This window comes from Temnothorax longispinosus, chromosome 3 (assembly GCF_030848805.1).
Source record: "Temnothorax longispinosus isolate EJ_2023e chromosome 3, Tlon_JGU_v1, whole genome shotgun sequence".
Lineage (NCBI taxonomy): Eukaryota > Metazoa > Arthropoda > Insecta > Hymenoptera > Formicidae > Temnothorax > Temnothorax longispinosus.
The window spans coordinates 11851165-11866301 of record NC_092360.1 but is presented as its reverse complement, the minus strand read 5'-3'; the positions used below and the strand labels follow the sequence as shown (position 1 = coordinate 11866301).

Genomic DNA, 15137 nt, shown 5'->3' with positions numbered 1-15137 from the left:
CTGCGCGCCTGCGCGGTGCAGTACGCCGCCGCATCGAGCCGCCGCGCCGGCGGCAAGAGCGGCCGAACGTGATTGGCCGGACTCGGGGGCTCGACTCGCGAGCCAATCACGTTCGACGTCTCGCCCGACGCCCGACTGTGCGGCGGCAACGGCGCGCGCAAGCGGCGCAAACATGATGTGAGACGTCGTCGGTCGTGTAATATTTATCGATACATGTAAGAAATATTCTCAATTGTTACTGTTGAGGATCAGTTTAATATTTATATCTTACGTGTATCGATAAATATTAACTTATTTTATATATTTATGGCTGCGGTCCACTTGGCGCTATACAAATGCTTTGAAGCATTTTTTTTCTTCTTCTTTCCTTATTGAAAGAAAAGAGAAGAGGAATGCTTCGAAGCATTTGTAGCGTCAAGACCGCAGCCTATATATTTATATATTTTAAATATATAATATATATGCAATAAAAATATATATGCAAATGTATATTGATGTTTTATCGGCAGTGTCGGAAAATGAACGTGGCTACGTAGTACCGATTTCAAAAATACTGGCGGTAGTGTACAGGCCTCTCTCTCTCTCTCTCTCTCTCTCTCTCTCTCTCTCTCTCTCTCTCTCTCTCTCTCTCTCTCTCTCTCTCTGCTCCGGTAAAATACAACTGCGCCGTTGATATGAAAATACTGCAATATGTATTTCGAAGGACAAGTGTAGTACCGCAGTCGACGTACAGATTGATTTTATTTTGACGATAAGAAATCGTCTTGCCCTTGAGTGTTGTTAAGAAGTCGACTGATATACAGGCCAATAATTTATTCTTCGTGCATTGAGATATATTGTCGGATATATCCGAGAAGCGGTCTATCGAGAGAAGATAATTTCTAAACGGTGTAATTTTCGATATTTGTTATTCCAATGGCACTGGCAGGACCCGATTTGCCGCAAGTTCCGAATCCTCTGAAATCTATTCAGAAATATTTAACTGTCGCGTCGAAGCACGACCAGCGAGATAATGTTGTCAGTTATTGGTGTAAGTACATAATATACATTTAAATCATGATTCTAAAGATTGTAGAAATATCTCGGTAATGACACGGTGAAAAAAAAAAACAAATTATTTTCTAATTAAAAGTTTAACATGCCTTGTCTTTTATTTCTAAGGGCCGGTTGTTCCAACCTGTAAAGCTAAAGCTAACCAATAGTTAAATCATTGCCTATCTTTATTTAATGTAAAGGCTAAACAAAGACATATATATGATCTATTAGCTTACCAACAGGTTGGAACAACCGGCCCTTAAGAGAGACAAAGAGTTAATTAAAATTTACGTACAAAAAACAGGTCGCCTGTATGCTCTTCAAACTGGATTGAAGTTGTCCACCAAGACATCGGCGGAGACTAATTTTCTGTTGAAATTGATGGACTGGTTGGAAGCAAGGAAGAAAGAACTGCACGACAACGAAGCTATTACTAACGACGTGGCTGCTCAAGCGCATTTAGAAAATTGGGCCCTGAAGCTATTTTTATATGCCGATAAGAACGATAGGGCTGGAAATTTCTCCAAGAACGTACTGCAGAGCTTTTACACCGCTCAGATATTGTACGACGTGTTGACGCTGTTTGGAGAATTGAGCGTGGAAGCGGGACAAAATCGGAAGTACGCTCAATGGAAAGCAGCTTATCTCAACAATTGCTTCACAAATGGAGAAACTCCGGTGCCGGGGCCAATGAAAGAAGCAGATGATGACAGTACTTCTATGAATGCGTCGAATGACAACGATGGTAAATATTGGGTGTTTGTCCTCACAAATTTGTCAAATTCTAATGAACATTTTATGACCATCAGATGAGCCCGAATCAAGTGTAAATCCTGGAAGTCCTGAAAGTCCTAAGGATAATACTTCGCCAGACATTCCGTCTGTCCCTGCAGATCCGCCAACTATAAGAATGCAGTTGTTTGACTCAAAAGATGATGATAAGTATAAAACAGAAGGTAAGTCCTGTGATGTAAATTGATATTCACAAATGAGATAAAATAAATAAGTCTGGGAACACAATGTGAAATAATCATTTTATCTCGAACATAATACAATTTTCTAGGTGGTGCCAAGTTGACGGTTGAACAAATTAGCAAGGTTCAAAAAATGATCAAATGGGCAAGCAGTGCATTGGATTATGATGATGTAGCTACTTCTGTAATGAATCTTCGGAAAGCTCTGCATCTTTTAACTACTGGTCAGGAATCCGCTTAGATGAAATGGACAGAAAGTACGTTCAGTAATGTCTTACTTATAATTAATTATGTTGAATATCAAAATCAACAGGCATCAAGCCTGTATCGCGCATATTGCCCAGTAAAAGATATTTTATTAATATTTCACAACTTTTGGGTACGAATAATAGAAGAATAAGAGGCATGGTTACAATTAGCTAGTCAAATCAACCTCTGCATATGGTGCACTTAAAAATAGAAATTGTTGCAGTGTTTTCCAGATTGTAACTATTGCTGTCCAAGATGAAAGATGTATAGTTATGGAGTTTCATTGTATTTATTGAAACTATAAGAGTATTAATATTCATTTTAATAAAAGCTTTAGCATCGCTATTTTGTTTTCCTAATAATTTTTTAGAATATTATTAATGAGACATTTTTGCGAGAAATCATTGTTATTTTACTAAATAAATAATGAAAAATGAACATGTAAATGGTACGAATTAGTTATTTTGGAATTGAAAAATCTTGAATTAGATTGTTTTAAGATAAATGGCTTATTTTTTATTTTTTTTAAATAGCATATAATTGCTTTTACAAGCTTTAGGATTTAATAATAATGGTATTGATAAACAAACTTGCAACAAAACTAGTTGTATTTTATTTCATATGATATGAACATCTAACGTCTCGTACATATTTTTTATATAAACAATATAAACAATACTAAATGAGATATAATACATCAAAATGTGTGCGTATTAATCTTTTTCTGACAAAAAAACCTTAAACATTTTCATTGGATTTTTATTAACCAATAGATATAAACCGTTTATATTGAAACAATTTATATAAAAAAAAGTTTAAATAAATATATTTCTGATACATTTAAACGATGTACATGTTTTTATGTCAGTCTTTACATATAAATGAAAGGAGACCAATATGATTGTTTTTAATAAAAATAACTGAAATCTTTTCAAAAGACATAAATGTTTCAATTTATAAAAATTATATTATGACTGTTATACATAACAAAATATCGATTCAAATATTTTTAAAACACGTAAAGCATTCCATAAATTGTTGCCGTGGCTCAAAATCAGAATATTATTAGACATGAAAACAACTCAAATTGGGTATCAAATAATAATTAGAGAAAAGTCTCTGAGTTTCACAATTTTGGTTTATTTATCAAATTGTCCGATCACACTCGTTATTCGCACGTGGAGATTTTAAGAAATAAATTTAAAGCTAGTGCGCACATATGTATCAATTACTAAGAAACATTTTCTATATGTTCCATACACACACACTCGCACGGTACATATAAGAGCACATTCATTCAAGTGGCAGTTAGTACCTCGTGCTTAAGCTAGTGTCATTGAGGATTGGTCGCATCAATGTCGATTAGTATTACGCGTAGCAGATTAAATTTCTTTCTCTGTTTACATTACAGCTCGTTTATATTATAGCCTCTTATGATTATATATCATAGTTCTTCATATATTATACATTTATTTATATTGTAGCTGTTTAATAAGAGTATCTCTAATTTAACTAATTATATTATAGTTTCCTATATATATTTATATTATATAGCTGCTTATATTACAACTGTATGTCTTATATTATTAATTATATAGCTGTCGCGTGTGATAGCCATTATGTTACGGTTTTATAAAGGTCTACAAGAGACAAAGGCCCGTATTCTGAACGCACATTTATTGATAAATACACATATTTACTTTTGAGATGCTATAGTTCACGTTACATATACTATAACATCTCAGAAATAAATGCGCGCATTTATCGATAAAAGTGCGTTCAGAAAACGGCCAATCAACTAGAATAAATCGACCAAACTTATTTATTTTTAAAATTAATTTCACTGATATAGTTTGTTTATTATTAGCGATATTTAGTCTCTTTTTGCATCATTGTCTTAACTGTCATATAAATAGAGAGAGATAATTTCTTTGATCATGACCAGCGACAATCGACATTAATGCAACGGACTGATATTGCGGGACGAACTATTACAAATTTAATCCAGAGAATCCCAAATCATCGTTTTCTTTCTTCCTACATATTACAAAGTTTTTGTATTGCATATCGAATCTTTTATATATAAAAAGAATCCGGAAAGATATATTGAATAACGGTGCTTTGAGATAAAAATTTCATTTTTGAAAGAATGAGAACGAGAGAGTCTACGTTTGAAATAAATAAACTAATATTCCTCAGAATCAGTGTTCCAGAAATGAAATCGCGGAATCAAGTGGTTTGAAGTGAAAACAGACAACGCGTTTTCCAACCGTAATCCCGCTCAGTCTTGCTTCTTAGCTTTATCGTCGACACCGTTCGCCGTCACCGATTGCGCGTCTTCTCGCCTGAGCTGCCAGTCGATCACCAGTCGCCCCGTGAGCATGAAGAAGAATACCTGAAACCAATTTCCCAATTTACAGTTACAGCGAAACGCATGACGATAACGTTGATTAATCACTACTCACCAGTGCCGGGGCGATCCTCTCGAATTTGTCGTTTACCATGTAGTGAGAATACACGGCCATCAGCATCAAGAGAAGCAGTACTGTGTTCGATAAGTTTTTAACTTTGTCTGAAAGCAATTTACAGATGATTACTACAATGGACCAGCTCCGTTTATCGAATACGGCAATTTCTATGGTGTGGCGAATAAAGCTAAGAATTTGTACGGGATAATAAAGTGCGAGAAGGGTCAGTGTGCGGAATCTGCGGAAATAGAAATTCATCGAATACGAGTCTCTATAAAAATTAGCATTTAATATCTATTTAAGGACTTGGGTGTGCAATCAAAGACCGTAAAACGTTTGTGATAGTAAATGTCTATGATAAAACAATCTCTGACGTCAAGAATTGATGGGATTGGCGATACGGTATTACAAAATTGAGAATTTGCAAAACTGATAATTCAGCAGAACAGGTTGTTGCGAAAGGAGGCTATTACGATCAAAGAAGGTGGTTGGTCTTTTGCACCTACGACTTGGAATAATCGCCATGGCGAGCCCGCAGATGATCTCGAGCGAGCCGACGACTCTTCGATACCACTTGCTGGGTACCTTGAAGTCAAGCGTTCCTGAGAGCGGGAATACTTTTGCATACTTGACATATTCCTTTCTCTGAAACAAAAAAAAAACATTAAAATCCTAATAGCCTTCTTCATTGAAAATAATAGAAAATAAAAAAAATGAGACTATACTTCATTATATTTATTTATTTATTTACTTAATTATATGTCTAGAATTAAATGCGTAAAGAATATATAATATTCGCTGATAGATGAATTTAACAGGTGTCGCGATATCTCTTGTCAAAAATTTAAATAATTGTTCCTTTAAGAAAAATACTAAAAGTAATCTTTTGAATTGCAGTTGGTTAAAAAGTAAGCTTTGACGAATGCAAACAAGGGAAGTGAATAAATAACAAATCGTATATTCTTCGCTTGATTTTAGGTGAAGCTTTAGTATAATTCGAGAAAAAGAAAACATACGTATATGGACATATTTTATATATATTTATATAGGAAAAATTTTTTCCCGGGTTCCAATTTGAAGCACAGATTCGCGAATTAAGATGTTTGACGCTAAAAGATGTTTGACGTTTTAAAAATTACTCGAATGTGTAGCAATGTGTAGCATACAATTAAATGTCGACAGAGAAAAGAATTATTTCAAAATTTGATGAGAAATACGTCTCATTATTCATCTCTAAAGTGACTCTGTTACTGAACTCTGTTTTTACTGCACAGTATTTACATAGCGGCGAAATAATCGGGAGCCCGTTTTGGCAGCCCCAGACAATTCGAGGACTTGAAGAAAGCCTGACTTGTTCTAATACGCGAAGTATATAAATATCATTCGCCAGCGAGTTAGCGAGCTTATTGGCGGTTGACCAAGCAATCTGCACCGATGTTTACCTTAATATCACTTTCGTTGGGCAATGTCGGAGATACTGAAATAGCGGAATGACACACCGACGGTCCGTGCTTTACGGAATTAAAATGTCATATTAAGCCGTATAACACTAAGTACGTAACAGTACGTGAGGCTTTTGATAAAAAGGCAAAAGGCTAATAATGATAGAACACTTTATATTTGTTACAAATAATAATTTTTTATCGATAAATATATTTCAGATTTGATAAAAAGTATGCTAATGACCATTGTGCGTTTCCACGTGGCCGTATCAGCGTTCAATCTTTAACACCTGCAGCGCACATATTCTAATACGACTCGGTATACGACTATACGTTATCGAGCGTACGTGTATTTTTATACCGTCTATAACGAGCTGGGTGACACGGTATGTGTCGCACCTTACAATCGACCAGGTTTCAAAAAATTGTATTTTTTTTTCTCCCTCGACGCCCTTGACCTCATTGTGATAGACTCGCGATGCGAGCTGGTTTTCATAATTTGTACGAACTTTTTTTCCATTTTTATTAATATTTTACGGTGCGTAGTTTATACTTATAAAATGTAGAGCTTTAGTGTTCTCTTATCTTTTATGTAAACTTTCGTAGACGTCTGGATATAAGATCGGGAAGAATAAAAAGGATAAATATAATATAATTTAATAATAAATTAATTAGAAAATTAATTACAGTATTCATATATCGTCTGACACATGCGCGATTGCCGATACATTTTACTCATTCTAATTCACGCGAGACCAAGTTCGACCGCTTTTTCTTATAGACAATCCTAGACATATCCAAAAATCACTTTATAAGTACATCAGCACCTTTAAGATCGACTTTAACGTGGTTCATCCCTTTGTAAAATTACGTCGTTCGTTTTGTAAAGAAAAAATTCGGTTAATAAAGTTCGTTGGATCAATCGCGCCCTTTCATCGCGCTTTTCCGAGGAAGAGGCTGATGCGCCCAAACGTTAACCCGATAAACGTGGCGAACCGTGTCATTCGTATTTGCCGTCGAGTTTCTTTTTTTTTCATCTCTGGAGCGTTAACAATCCGGAAACGAGCACCGTGGGAACGAGGGGCGTCGGGAGCTTCGACCGACAAGGGGGAAACGCCGTAAGCGCGCGCGCGTTATATCGGCGGAACCAAGGGTAGCGGCGGTAAGCTCCGAGCCACGTAAATGTTACATTACATAACAAAGCCGGGTCGTGACAGACCGGACGTGATACGCGGGGTTGGGAGGGGAAGGAGGGGGGCCTGCACTCGCGGCGTTAGCCACTTTGGCACCGACGTCGACACCGACGTCCGCAAAATTACATAAGACAAGCAGATGACGGACGTGACAATGAATGGGGTCCAGCCTGTCAGTCTGCTAGAAGCGGTCAAATAATTTCTTTTTATTATTTAATTAATTATTAATCATTCGGGTTGTAGGGATTGTAGAGGAAGGTCCAGATTCTCGAACTTTGACTTGGCGATATTTTTCGCAATAAATTCCTTACAGAAATAATCGGCGCGCAGTTTGCTGAGTTGAAAAAAAAGTATACAAAATTCAGAAATGTAAAATATTATTACCAAGATCCCCAGCCCGATCGGAAATCGCATCTTCTCTAATTGATAATTTTAAGATTCATATTGGTCCAGTTTCCAATTATTAATTATATATTACGTCCATTTCTACCAATGTAGATTAACTTTAATCTCGGTTTAACTTACTTTCTATCTTTATGTAACTCTTAAAATTAGAAAAAGATTAAAGGTATATTAAACCGAGATTAAAGTTAATCTGCGTTGATAGAAATGGATATTAATCAGATAAATTATTTAACAGCAATGTTAATAATTTGCTAATCGTGTTATGTTTTGCAGCACTCGTTTGTGGGTAAATCACCGAACGACCATTGGATCTAATTGGGTGAAGAGAAATCTCGATCGATCGGATTAATAACTGGTTGATCCCCGGACGAAAGTCTGCGCGCGACGCTCGCTGCCAATTATTAATTTTGAATTAATTCAGCAATTATAAGACTACAATTGGGACTACTTAACGCGATAAAAGCAGTACTAATTTCAGCGACTAAATCGTTTCTCGTCCGTCGACCTCAACGCTGTTATAACGTAACGACATAACGATATTAATCCTGTTAAACGTAACGACATTAAATTGAATCAGTTTTGCTAATTCCGACGGATATTGAACCGCAGCGGACGGTAACTTCATCAGCTTTGCGTCTCTTTGGGACCTGTCAGTTCGCCATTGCTAAACCTAATGGTAATTTCAACCATGACTATATAAACAGTCAATTTTGACTATAAATTCTATCATTTATCGAGTCGCTAAAATCGCCGTTTATCGTTACTGCGTGTATAGTCTCGTTTAAATGTAATTTAATCGCACAGGCAAAAAGAAGCGATCGATTCGTCGGTCGCGAGGAAGCGAACTTACCAGGTCCTTGTGCAGATCCTTGCTGATGTGCGACGTCAGCTTCATCGTGCCGACGAAGACGAAGAATATGCCGAGGAGCACCGAGAGCGACTTGAGCACTATCGAGCCCATCTTGACAGCCTAATAGGTATATCGGTATCGCGTGTATTCGCGTGGGGAACTGTGAAAAACGCCGCCGATCGATCGGAGTTCGCCGGAAGCGAGCGCGGCGCGGACGGCCGCGACTGAGCGCGGATCACGCTCTCGGCGGAGGCCGCGGCGGCGGCGACGGCGGCGGCGAGCGGCGAGGGCGCGTCTAGGGGCACATGCTCGGCGTCGAGCGTCGGCGAGTTTAAGCGGCCGCGGCGACGACGGCGACAGCGACGGCGACGACGTCCATGGCGCGGATCATCCCGATGTCCTCTGAGGCCGGAGCGCGGCGCACGGACGACGTCCCTCTCCCCTCTCGTCCCCCCGAGCGTCGAGGTGACGTCAGCGGCGGACGCGCGCGTCGTCGGCGTCGTCGCGCCGGCTATTTTCTGATCGATAACGGCGACGCCGCGGCCGCTTCGCTTCTCTTCTCTCCCGCGCCAATCGATGTTGGATATGCTCCCCCTCGCTCGGGGGGTCGATCAAGAATCTTGTAAATCTGTTTACTTTTGTAATTTTCATTTTCACCTTTTTTTTCCAAGATACATGATCGACCCCCAGGCCGATTTCGATCGAGCTCCGATTAACCCGACGCGTTGACTATCATCACTGTAAATTAGGTAACTTTGCTACCGACACCAATTTAATATCAACATTTTATATCGTTTAATAATGTTACTTAACTATATTTATTCCTCATCTCAAACTGAATAAAATTGTATCTTCCCCTTCAAAAAAACGATTCGGTGAGTAGCTGGTCCCCGTAGATCCATCCGTAGATCACCGCAACTACGAGTTATCCGGCGGTCAATGTGTTAATCACAGATTAATTATCGGGTAACTCTCGTATCATTAATAATAATAGCTTAATAACTTTATTGTAGGAGAAGAGAAGTGTAGAAGAGATGAAATGTTGTACATGAAAGTGAATATAGTAAATAGTAAAATAGCAGCAGTGATCCTGCTTGAACTTTTATTAAATTTATATCTTTAATGTAATTAATGTAACAATAAAATAATATTGATTTAATAATGACAAATTGTATGTATAAATATGATTTTGCATTAATAATATCCAAAGATGATCATATAAGCGCCAATATACAAAATATGTACATACATATACAGAGATGTATAGAGTCGTAGAATAAATAATACCTAATTAGCAACTGAAGAAAATATTAAGAAATATCAGTAAAAAGTTTATGAGAATACCATGTTTGTGTCAAGAATGTAGAAAATGTAAAGAGTAAGACAGGTACCGTTACTGAATCAAAAGCGAGAAGCAATATAGTGAGAAGTGGCTGATCCGAAAATAGATACAGAGGAGAAGCGCAAATATGAATAGATAATAAATTAAAGTAGTTTATTGCGGCATGTGCAAAGACAAGCTAGAATTCATTCTATAAACATGGATAAAATTAATCTGAGTTAATCGCGGAGCTTGGTCGAAGTCATTTTATTACGCGACGACCCAGCAGAGTGTGATGTATCGAATTTTCGGATAAGCGCAAACAAATAGAAAAAGATACTTTATGATAAAAACAAATTATGATTTCCCGTAGGGAATATAACATTACATTTTACTCCTGTCTTCGGCTCCAAAAATATTTGCTTTACTTTTATCCACTCGAGTCATTGTTTTATCTCTAACTAAATTAAATTGACTTACGCATCGTCTCGTCTGAAGAAAAGTGAACGAAAGATTAAAGCTTAAAAGACAAGAAACTTAACTGAAACATATCATACCATTTTGCACGACGACATTTTCCAACTGTTTCTGTTCTCAACTTCTCGCTCTTATGAATCCAGGTTTATTAATACATCCCTTATAAGCGTAAGAACTGTACAATGATTATTTACATGTTTTTGCAGTCACTCGCGATATCTTGCAGGCACGCGGCTTCAAAGTAGAATCGTTGTCGCTACAATTGTTAATGATAGAAGACGTTTTCGCTACGTTCGCGTTCATCAGGACGGTCATAGACGCGTTACTGTCGCTCAGTATCACGGCTTTTCGACGATGCGAAATTAATATCCCTTTGCTCTGCTGGTCTTTTTTATTCTTCACTGTAGACGACACTGTCCTCTTAACACTATTAACCGATTGAACATTGATTGTTTTTTCCGCTTTCGTTTCCTTTGACGTTGTTGTTGTTGTTTCCGGAACAGCTTCACCACATTCCGACTTCAAAGGCGACTTTTTCGTTGCACCGAGATCCGAGACATCGATAGAAGGACTCTGAACATAATTATGATCGTTGAGGCACGTTTCGACGTTGCTCTTACTTGACATTTGGTGAAAAGTTTCGCTTTCGATTGGTGCTTGACTTTTATCTCTATCCTCAATATCACAATTAAGCACAGCCTCCACTTTTGTAACAACTTTAGCGGTAGAGGTTTTTAATTCATCGCCATCAATTTTATGGATACTGTTATCAATATTAAAATTATTCACCTCTGTGATTTCAACGACACTTTCAATATTGGGAATGTCTATTTTAGTAGCACTTTCGAATTGATTACTAGAATCATCTGACTCTTTGATTTTAGTGACACTTTCAATATCAGCAGTCGTCTCTTTGATTTTAGCAGATTCAGCAGTTTCTGTAATAGCAGTTTCTGTAACAGCAATTTCAGTAACAGCAGTTTCGATAACGGCAGTTTCAGTAACAGCAGTTTCAGTAACAGCAGTTTCAGTAACAACAGTTTCAGTAATAGCGTCAGTAATAAAATCCTTTGATGTTTTATCAGCGTCATTTTTATCATTATCGTCAATATCACTGTCGTGCACTTGTTCAATTGCTCCAATATTCTGAGCAACAGAATCCATTAAATCTTTATTAATATGAGATTTGCATGTGTCTTCATTTTTTCTACAATTATATATTTCATCATTTTTGCTAGAACTTAATTGAATTGCTTCCCCGCAATCTTTCAAATTTTGTTGCAGATATGGCAATACTTCAATTTTTTTTGTACTAATATCCGCCACTTCCAGTTGATTTGTACTATTTACATCATTTTTAAATCGTATCGATTTATCATCTACGAATACATTTACAGAAATATCTTCATTTTTATCTTCAACTGAAACGCTCTTTACATCATTTTCTTCCATTTTATTATCTTTAGATATTTTTATAGAATTATTTTTATTCTCAGGACTGTCTAAAATTTCACCTTCTTCCAAATCTTTCATTGCGACACATACGGATGTGTTTTCTATCGAATTTTTAGATTTGATCTTTGATTCGTTTTTCTCTTTGTGTTCAACATTTTTCCCAGCACTATTTGTTCGACTAGAAGACTTTCGGGAATTAGTTTCTGCTGCAGCTTTATTACCTTCGTGTAATTTTTTATCATTTAAAACATTTTCTGTTTCCTTTTTTATTCTGTGATTTTCGTACTTCTTATTCTTATACGAGCTACTGCTTTCTCTGTCACTCGAGTATCTGGATCTATCCCGTAGAACGTCACGTTCTCCACGCCTATATCTCGTTTTCCCGTCACTTTCCTCGCTCTCGTGGTTTTTCTTTAATCTCTCGTTTTTGTATCGGCTATCATATATATAATCATCATGCTTCTTTTCTCTATATGTCCTACTGGATCTTTCACGTAAACGATGACTACTCGAACTCTCATAATCGCTCCTGCTTCTAGAGTAGCTTCTTCTTCTAGGCGGACTGTGTCTGTGACTATACTCATTCTTCTTATAACCATTATTAAATCTTTCTGAAACATAATTTGACGTCCGAGAATTTCTCAAACTATCAACAAGATCGTTCTTGACATTGGAACTGTCGTGATCTTTTGTTGAATTATTTTTCGAGTCACTTCTCCATCCATTTGTACAACTTCGATCCTGTTTCGTGTCTCGATACTCGGAAGAGGCTCTACGTCCAGTACAAAATGGAACTTCTTCCTTTTTAAAAGAATATCCTGCATTCGGGCGATTTTCGAATTTTACGGCACCATCTTTGTTCTCGTATTGCGCAGAATTGTCTGTTACAGGATACTGTGTAAGGTAATTGTAATCGGTTTCTTCGGTCGTAGTTTTATCTTCATTATTTTCCATTTTTAAACGCTTATGTCTCCGCGTATCATCCTCTTCATTCGTCCTTTTCTTTTTGTACGATTCTCTGTCGGGGGGTTCTGCAACAAGATTATTTTGTAATAAATTACTACATTTTCAAACTAACGAGTATATTACTCGTGTTTTACTTAATGTCTAAGTATGAATTCTAAAATTTGCATACTTTCTTCAAGATACAGACAGAGATAAATAGTAACAAATAGATATTTAACAAGTACGATATGTATTTTAATATGAAGGTATAAAGAATTTTTTAACGTTAGATAAAAAGTTACATAACGATTAAAAAACTGTTTTATAATTCTATACAAGCTTACACGATATATGTATATAATCGCATAAAAAGTAAAGTTTACGCTACCTGAATTAGAACATCGTTCGATATTAGATTTATTGTTGTCGTTTGTACCGAATTGAGATCCAATCTCCTTATCGTTTTCCACAACGTTGTTTTCAGGAATATCTGCTGATTTAACTTCCACGCCAAGCTTTAACATTTCCTTTTGCTTTTTCTCCTCCTCTTCACTCTCCATAAGTCTTTTTTGTAATCTTTCCCCAAACAATGTGGGTATCCGGTTAACATCAGTCTGTGGCTTCTTACTTTTATACTCGTCGTGATGGAATTGAATTTCATGCGATTCAGTTTCACTTTCTTGTGAATGCGTCGAGGGAACATTTTCATACTTCGCAGTATGTTGACGCGGTAATCTATGAGTAGAAGAACCTGAAGCTTCACTTCTGTTGCTCCTTCTAAAGGTTACATCGTCCAACCTGTAAACATTTTGATAACGTTAGAAACAGAAACGTTTGTCGATATTACGGTTTATAAAATTCGTACTGTTTCCTGAGGTCATTTATCATCTTATCCTTCCGTGAAATTTCAGCTTTTGCAGTTTTGAGCAAGGAAGACAGATTCTTCTCCAAATTTGTCTTAATCTTCTGCATATTTTCCAATTTGCTCGCGAGTGAATCAAGCTCTTTCTTCAATTCCTTGCAGTTACAATCTTGGTCCTTGATAACAATTTAAAAGCATCAACTTATTATTTCATAGATTTTACATCAGTGGCATATACGTAACTTGTTAGTAAGTAAAAACTTCTTTCTTATAAATTGTTATTGCATACACAACTGACTAGATTAAATTGAAGTATCTAATCTTTGCTCATTTGAACGAAATAATTTGTAGAGCGTACAGTTACGTACATAACATTTATGTACATTAAAGATAATCTTAAATTTGATATAAAATAATATTCTACGAGTTTAAAGGAATTCTTAAGTATATCTTATTGTACTTAAACTTTCGTATTTTACGTGGTTTGTAATAACAAATAAAAAAAACTATTTAAAAATGCATATTCCACGAAACAATGATAGCAAACAAACCAACAAAATGATACAAATTTTTCTCACGTAATTAAACAATGCATTTAACAAATACGATAGATTTTAACAGGAATATCAAGAACATCTCGCACAATCGAGAAATATAATTCCAAAGTGTGACAGAACACGCAAATACAATTTCATAGCGCGCGCGGGAAACACTTTATAGGTTATATCGTCATACGTACAGGTTATGTCACTTATCGAACTAAAATTGGGAGCACAATTGCATTCTTTAACAATACAAGCACAAACTAGCCTATACTACTTCGTATCCTTTATATATTCTATATTCTTCTAAAATCAAAGGCTATTTATCTTCGCATGCAAGGTCGCGCAACGACGAAGTCACGCTAACCAGAAATAGAATTTTCGTCGGTGACTCTCACATTTTTCACGAGATTCAAATCGAGACTCGGTAAATCCGCATAAATATCGACGTCATCCTCCATTTTCCGCGATTATCTATCATAACCAGACGGTCGTAACACCACCCCCGCGTGCCATCGCTGAAACTATCACAAGGATCGCAGCTGTGAGTGTTGGCCACAGGACCACACAAGTGTCAGCCACACAGCTGTTTCCAGTTATTGCACTTTTTTCACGGAGCACGAACGACACTTGCTGCACCACGCCACCACGTGCAGACTGTTTCTCGTCTCGTATATACTCCGTTTCTCATCCCGTTCCTCCCTTCAATTACTTGAATTATACTCGTGGGATGATTTCGATGCCTCTGCACTTCGGATCTCTATAAACCGGAGGTTTTCTCCGCTACCACACGTTTGCCACATCCCCACGTGGCTGTGCGCAGTGCGAAACACGAACGAAAGTGTGAATTCTCCCCCGCGTCTTACCGGGCACATTTTATGTTGTAAGTAATAATTTGTTTGTAGATGCAGGTCGATTT

The 15137-nt window shown here is 37.0% G+C and overlaps 3 protein-coding genes across 8 annotated transcripts; 1 reads left to right on the top strand and 2 right to left on the bottom strand.

Moving 5' to 3' along the window:
* The first annotated feature begins 664 nt into the window (after window positions 1-664).
* Window positions 665-8710, top strand: Vta1 (vesicle trafficking 1). Of its 4 annotated transcripts, XR_011731178.1 has the most exons (6): window positions 665-1030; window positions 1340-1780; window positions 1845-1991; window positions 2099-2266; window positions 8040-8442; window positions 8571-8710. XR_011731178.1 is itself a non-coding variant. In XM_071772968.1 (5 exons), the coding sequence occupies exons 1-4, from the start codon at window positions 916-918 to the stop codon at window positions 2248-2250; spliced, it is 855 nt and encodes a 284-aa protein (XP_071629069.1). In that variant the 5' UTR covers window positions 665-915; the 3' UTR covers window positions 2251-2266; window positions 8040-8446. The 4 variants fall into 4 exon arrangements, 3 of the variants coding, with proteins under 3 accessions (XP_071629069.1, XP_071629068.1, XP_071629067.1); XM_071772968.1 differs by lacking the exon at window positions 8571-8710 and having other exon boundaries at window positions 8040-8446; XM_071772967.1 differs by lacking the exons at window positions 8040-8442; window positions 8571-8710 and adding an exon at window positions 2482-2603.
* LOC139809788 (novel acetylcholine receptor chaperone) lies at window positions 3379-8758 on the bottom strand. Of its 2 annotated transcripts, none has more exons than XM_071772980.1 (4): window positions 8617-8758; window positions 5200-5371; window positions 4724-4830; window positions 3379-4653 (listed from the first exon to the last, which is right to left on the bottom strand). In XM_071772980.1, exons 1-4 carry the CDS (start codon window positions 8725-8727, stop codon window positions 4540-4542), a joined length of 504 nt encoding a protein of 167 aa, XP_071629081.1. In that variant the 5' UTR covers window positions 8728-8758; the 3' UTR covers window positions 3379-4539. The 2 variants fall into 2 exon arrangements, with proteins under 2 accessions (XP_071629081.1, XP_071629082.1); XM_071772981.1 differs by having other exon boundaries at window positions 5233-5371.
* A 1246-nt stretch (window positions 8759-10004) lies between these two features.
* Window positions 10005-14795, bottom strand: Flash (FLICE-associated huge protein). 2 transcript variants are annotated; one of them, XM_071772958.1, is made up of 4 exons: window positions 14617-14795; window positions 13680-13852; window positions 13203-13612; window positions 10005-12900 (listed from the first exon to the last, which is right to left on the bottom strand). In XM_071772958.1, the coding sequence occupies exons 1-4, from the start codon at window positions 14677-14679 to the stop codon at window positions 10601-10603; spliced, it is 2946 nt and encodes a 981-aa protein (XP_071629059.1). In that variant the 5' UTR covers window positions 14680-14795; the 3' UTR covers window positions 10005-10600. The 2 variants fall into 2 exon arrangements, with proteins under 2 accessions (XP_071629059.1, XP_071629060.1); XM_071772959.1 differs by having other exon boundaries at window positions 14586-14726.
* Window positions 14796-15137: the final 342 nt, after the last annotated feature.